The following is a 5,742-nucleotide window of genomic DNA, read 5'->3' as shown; positions in this document are numbered from 1 at the left end:
CCCAGCCTGCCTCTGAGCCTGCTTTCTGGGGGGCCGGGGCGGGCAGGGAAAGGGTGGCGGTGGCCAAGGGGCAGCACGCGGGGGCTTCCTTTGTCTCTGGCTGTAATGCCGGGGGCTGGCCCGAGGAGCCCTGTGTGCTGGCCCGAGGAGCCCTGTGTGCCCCGGAGGAAGGCGGACTGGAGCAGTTTGCCTGGGCTGGTGAGGGCCGGGTCAAGGCCGCGTTACGGGAGCTGGGCAGCCGTGAATCCGTGGGTCCTGGTGGGATCTGAGGGAGCTGGGGGGAAGTCGGTGCTGGGCCACAATCTGGTGTCTTGGGTGAGCCGTGGGGAAGGGGAAATGGCAGAGGGCTGGAGGGAAGCAAACAAATGTCCCTCCGGCCAAAAAGGGCAAGAAGAGACCTGGGCAGCCTCGGATCCATCCCTGGTAGGGGCTGGAACAATTGGGATGTGACCTGCTGGGGGTGCAAACAAGCAAACAAACAAACAAATATTTATTTATTCATTTATTTAAGCAAACAAACAAACAAAGGGGAGCGACGGGGCCGGGGCCAGGCTCCTGCCTCAGGGGGGGACCTGGGGGGCTCTGCCTGAGGGGCCGGGCGGGGCCCAGCTTCCGGAGGAGGCGAGACCCCTCCGCGACTACAACTCCCGGCGTGCCTCAGGGGGGGCCGCCCCGCCCCGCCCCTTCCAAGACGGGCGGCGGGGATTGGGCGGCGCCGCGGAGCCAATCGGCGGGCTCCCTGCTGAGCCGGCTCGGGCCTCCGTGAGGGAAGGGAGGCAAGATGGTTCTGGAGAGCACCATGGTGTGGTGAGCGGGCCGCGGACACCGCCGGCCACCGGGGGGCACCGGGGGCGCCTCCCGGCCCCCCCCTCCAGCCCCCGCCCCGCGGCGCAGCCCGCTCCGTGCCCCTGGGGGCGGCCGGGGCCGCCGCGGGTTTCCCTGAGTCATCCCCGGGGGAGCGGGGCGGGGGCTGAGGGGGGGCAGGGCCCGGGCTGAGGGGGGGCCTGGGGGTGCCCGGGGGGCGGGGGGGGGCAGCGCTGCCCGCAGCTGCGGCGCAGACCCCGCGGTTCGGTTTGTCATCGCAGCAGCGCCTCGGGCCCGGCCCGCTGCGGTGTTGGTGCCAACAAAGGCCTCGATGGGGTGGGGAGGGTGAGATCCGCGGGCTCCGTTTTCCCGAGGGCTGGCAGTAAGAAGGGCTTTTTCTGCCTGCCCTGCGCCGTCCCTGCCACTGGAGCGGGGGTTGGGGGGGGCCCGGTTCCAGGGGCGCTTTGCTGTGGCAGCAGCCCTCAGCCAGACGCTGTGGGGCTCGGCTGCCTGCGCACGGGACGGAGCCGTGGGGTTTGTGTGCCTGCACCTCTCCTGCGGCTGGGGTCCCGCTGGGCTGCGGGGCTCGTGGCGCTGCTGGCAAAGTGCAGGCTCCTGGGGCTCCGCTCAGGGTCCTCGTGCTGCTGCGAGCCCAGGGCTGGCTCTGAGCTGAAAACCTGGGTCGCAGGGGCGAGGCTCTGGGCAGCCCCAGCTCAGCTCCCAGGGCCGAAGGGCTGCGTGACCCTGGGCACGCTGTCCTGGAGAGCACCTCAGGGATGGGCCTCAGGCCTCTCGCTTCCCCTGCGCTCTGTGTTTCAGTGTGGACAACAGCGAGTACATGAGGAATGGGGACTTCTTACCCACTCGCCTGCAAGCCCAGCAAGATGCTGTCAACATCGTGTGCCACTCGAAAACCCGCAGCAACCCCGAGAACAACGTGGGGCTCATCACCTTAGCCAAGTACGTGGGGTCAGGCTCGCTTCTGCATCACCATGCTGAAGTGTTTGGGTGGCTCTTGGGAGCTCTCCTCCAGACCCATCCTTTTGTGGCCTTGGGTCCCAGAGGGTGGCAAATACAGGTAGAGTGGTCGCTGCAACTAACGGCAGCCCTGAGGGGGTTGTTTGTTCCTCGGCTCTTCTAAGGCCTGTAGGACTTTGGTGCCTTTTTGAACTCCCTCTTGGCCAGAGTTGATTCAGGCTGGCCAGTGGGCTGGGGAAGCAGCCTTTGCACAGACCCGTTACGTGCCTCGTTTGTGTAGGAAACCAGGCTGCGAGTCTGGCCCCAGAACTCACTGACCGGGCAAAGCCAAGAGCTGGCAGACGTGGAACAGGCACCAGCTGCGGGGAGGGAGGGTTTCCTGCTCCCTGGGGGGGGGGTCACAGGGGAGTTTTCAAGTATGAGATCACCAACCTGCCTGTGTTTGTGTTGCAGTAACTGTGAAGTGTTGACCACGCTCACTCCAGACACAGGACGGATCCTTTCGAAACTCCACACGGTGCAGCCCAAAGGGAAAATTACCTTTTGCACAGGGATCAGAGTTGCTCACGTAAGCGGTCGTCTTGGTCACTTAAAACTGTGTCTGCACTGTGCTCTGTAACTCCTGCGGCCTTGGTGTGTCCTGCTGATGGCTGGGGCATGGGGAAGTTGTTCTGTTCCTGCCTCTACAGCTGAGTAAGGAGCAAGTTGTTTGTTTTTGCCGCTGTTTCCCTGTCTGCAAAGTGTGGATGAAACTTCCTGTGTAAGATCCAACAGGAAAGCCCAAAGTTTAGGTCTGGGGGTTGGCTTCAGAGGGACCTGGCAGCTGCTTCACAGGGCTCTGGCCACGCTGCGCAGCAGCTGAAGCTGTCAAAATGGCATCTGGAAGTGAAAACTGAATTTAGGCAGGTGGCTCAAAACTGCCCCTGTTGGAATTTGGCCACGAGTGGTGTAATCCCGCTCGGTTTGTCACCAGCTACTGAGAAAGAACTGTTAGAACTCTGGCTGGGAGAAAGGTCCCTCCCAGCAGCGTCACCGCAGGCCGAGCGGCGCAGCGCTGTGACCGAGGTGTTAGCAGGGCCCGCCTGGCTGTGGGTTTGGGGGGAGGAGGAGCTGCGTGTTGCCCGCAGCCCAGTGATCTCTGCCGCTTTGTTTCTGTCGCTGTGGGTTTAGCTTCCTGCAGGGCGCCTGCCCCTCAGCTGCTTCAGGCTGGGGGCCACTTGCTGCTGAGAAGCCTCCTGGCATTTGGTCCCAATCTTCCTGCAGGGCACCCACCTGGAAGTAACAGGGGTGCCTCCCAGCCGTCCTTTCCCGAGAGTTGCTCGTTCAGTGCGATGTGACTTTTGTTTTGTAGCTGGCTCTGAAGCATCGTCAAGGCAAGAATCACAAGATGCGGATCATTGCCTTTGTAGGGAGCCCTGTAGAAGATAACGAGAAAGATGTGAGTAATGCCAGTCAAAAAAAAAAAAAAAAGTCTTTGGCCCTGCTCTGCGCCGACCCTTAAATCAGATTTCCCTTTTGTTCCCTGCCCTGTGCTGAGAGCAAGGCTCTGTGCCCCCGCACGGAGGGTGCGTGACAGAGCCCCTTGCTGGCAGAGTGGCTCTCGGCTGGGAGGGCTTGAGGCTGATCCTGGGCTTTGTGTCTCGGGGAGCACATCCCGGGAGCTGTTGCCTGGCTCCTGATGAGCTGAGGTGTCTGTAAGAGAACTGTGGGCAGTCAGCAGCTGATGCCGCCGTGTCTCCTTGCAGCTGGTGAAGCTGGCGAAGCGTCTTAAGAAAGAGAAAGTCAATGTGGACATCATCAATTTTGGAGAAGAGGTGAGATGTGTGCTGCGCCTGTGTGATTAAGATCCAGGCCAAGGTTTTGCATTCCCCCCGGCCCTTGGCTCCTACCTGGGCACACGAGGGAAGAGCACAAACGGTTCCGTGCCCCGCTCCCGTTCTGCTGCGAGCCTCAGTAGACGCTTTCCTTCCCAAGGGAAGGAGCAGAACCTCGCTGCATGCTCCCAGGAAGCGTTTCTGGCTCCTTGTCCTGGGATCAGCATCGCCTGTGGCTCTCTGCGGGCTGCTGGGAGCGCGGTGGCCTTGGGGGTGAACGCGGCATCGCCTGGGGCGGGGTGGAGAGGGGAGGCGCTGGGGGGGCAGCCTGTCAGTGCTCCGGCAGAGCCGGGGGGCGCCAGGCTCCCAGCCCCTCTCCCTGCCCTAGGAAGCCAACACAGACAAGCTGACGGCCTTCATCAACACCTTGAACGGCAAGGACGGCACCGGATCCCACCTGGTGACGGTGCCACCGGGGCCCAGCCTGGCCGACGCCCTCATCAGCTCCCCGATCCTGGCCGGAGAGGGAGGCGCCATGCTGGGCCTCGGCGCCAGCGACTTCGAGTTTGGCGTGGACCCGAGCGCCGACCCGGAGCTGGCTCTGGTGAGATGGGGCCGCGGCGGCTGCACGTGCTGCGCTGGGCAGGGGACGACTAGGGGTCCCCGTGGGCTCCCCACTCAGCGCCGGGCCTGGCCCCGTGTCCGCAGGCGCTGCGCGTCTCCATGGAGGAGCAGAGGCAGCGGCAAGAGGAGGAGGCCAGGAGGGCTGCGGCCGCTTCTGCAGCTGAAGCTGGGATTGCAGCCACCGGCGGGGATGGTGAGCGGCGGGGCTGGGGGCGAAGCTGCTGTTGGCAGGCTGGGGGGTGCGGGACGTGTGAGGGCCGTGGGGCTGCCCCAGCGCTGTGGGAAGCAGGCGCTGGTCATGGCACAGCCCTGCACAGCTCGGCAGCTGCTGCCCTGAATACTGGGCAGGGCTCAGCCCTGAGCAGGTCCAGGCCGGGGCCTTGTCGGCTGCTGCCACAACTCCCCGGGGGTGGCAGGGGAGACGGGAAGGGTTTGGCGCGGCACCGGGGGGGTTTGGTGCTGGGTTGTGAGTTTGGGCTTTGTGTGCGCAGATTCGGACGATGCCCTGCTGAAGATGACCATAACCCAGCAGGAGTTCGGCCGCGCCGGGCTGCCCGACCTGAGCAGCATGACGGAGGAGGAGCAGATCGCCTACGCCATGCAGATGTCGCTGCAGGGGGCAGGTCAGGCCCCTTGGGGGTTGGGGGGGGGCAGCTCCCGGACCCTGACCCCTCCGTGCCCCAACCGGGGCCGTCCCCGCGTCCCGGGGGCTGTGACCGGGTCCCCCCCGGGTGGGTCCCAGCCCGCTGCCCCCTCGTCCCGCAGAGTTCGCGCAGGCCGAGGCGGTGGAGGCGGACGGCGGCGCGGCCATGGACACCTCGGAGCCGCCCAAGGTGAGGCCGGGCGGGGGCTGGGGGGGTTGTGGGGGACGGGGTCACACCGGGGGGGGGGCCGGGCCCGGCCGCTCGGTGCCGCCCCCCCCGCACTGCCCGCCCGCCCCCCCCGCAGGAGGAGGACGACTACGACGTGATGCAGGACCCCGAGTTCCTGCAGAGCGTCCTGGAGAACCTGCCGGGCGTGGACCCCAACAACGAGGCGATCCGCAACGCCATGGGCTCGCTGGCCTCGCAGGCCGCCAAGGACGGCAAGGAGAAGAAGGAGGAGGACCGGAAGTGACGGGATGAGCCCCGCCCCCTGCCCCGCGCCCCGCGAGCCAATAAAGGGCCGATCGCAGCCGCCTGGCAGTGCTTGAGGGGGGCGGGGCTCGGCGGACGGGCAGCGCGGGCAGCCAATGGGCGGGCGCGGGCCGGGCTCTGGGGAGGGGTGGGCGGGGCGGTGCCTGGAGGATGGGGTGGGGCCGGCGTGCAACGGCAAGTGGAAGGGCGGGGCGGGCAGCCAATGGGGTGTCGCGGGGGGCGGTCCTCGGCTGTGACGGGCAGGCCGCTGGTTCAGTAGGGACGCAGCGAGCGGGCGGCGCCCTGAGCGATGACGCCTGTGGCCAATGGCTGCGAGGATCCCTGCTGGAAGGGCAGCGCGCTCTAGCCAATAGCGAGAGAGGGAAGGCGGGCTGGCTTGACGAACG

General features: G+C 65.9%; 1 protein-coding gene across 1 annotated transcript; it reads left to right on the top strand.

Annotated features, from left to right (window-relative positions):
• The first annotated feature begins 660 nt into the window (after nucleotides 1–660).
• Nucleotides 661–5,393, top strand: PSMD4 (proteasome 26S subunit ubiquitin receptor, non-ATPase 4). The gene is made up of 10 exons (XM_084500723.1): nucleotides 661–807; nucleotides 1,624–1,764; nucleotides 2,236–2,350; nucleotides 3,134–3,220; nucleotides 3,528–3,596; nucleotides 3,985–4,200; nucleotides 4,305–4,413; nucleotides 4,712–4,843; nucleotides 4,986–5,053; nucleotides 5,169–5,393. Exons 1-10 carry the CDS (start codon nucleotides 782–784, stop codon nucleotides 5,334–5,336), a joined length of 1,131 nt encoding a protein of 376 aa, XP_084356849.1. The 5' UTR covers nucleotides 661–781; the 3' UTR covers nucleotides 5,337–5,393.
• The last annotated feature ends 349 nt before the right edge of the window (nucleotides 5,394–5,742 follow it).

This window comes from Aythya ferina (assembly GCF_964211825.1).
Source record: "Aythya ferina genome assembly, chromosome: 29".
In the NCBI taxonomy this organism is placed as follows: Eukaryota; Metazoa; Chordata; class Aves; order Anseriformes; family Anatidae; genus Aythya; species Aythya ferina.
The sequence above is the reverse complement of the archived record's forward strand: the minus strand, read 5'-3'. Positions and strand labels throughout refer to the sequence as shown.

What these genes read in the sequence shown, in the direction of transcription:
- PSMD4 (XM_084500723.1), top strand. Translation starts at nt 782, where the DNA reads ATGGTTCTGGAGAGCACCATGGTGTG. An exon ending in TCATCAATTTTGGAGAAGAG is followed by an intron (nt 3,597 to 3,984) that starts GTGAGATGTGTG and finishes TCCCTGCCCTAG; the next exon opens with GAAGCCAACACAGACAAGCT. An exon ending in CCGACCCGGAGCTGGCTCTG is followed by an intron (nt 4,201 to 4,304) that starts GTGAGATGGGGC and finishes CCGTGTCCGCAG; the next exon opens with GCGCTGCGCGTCTCCATGGA.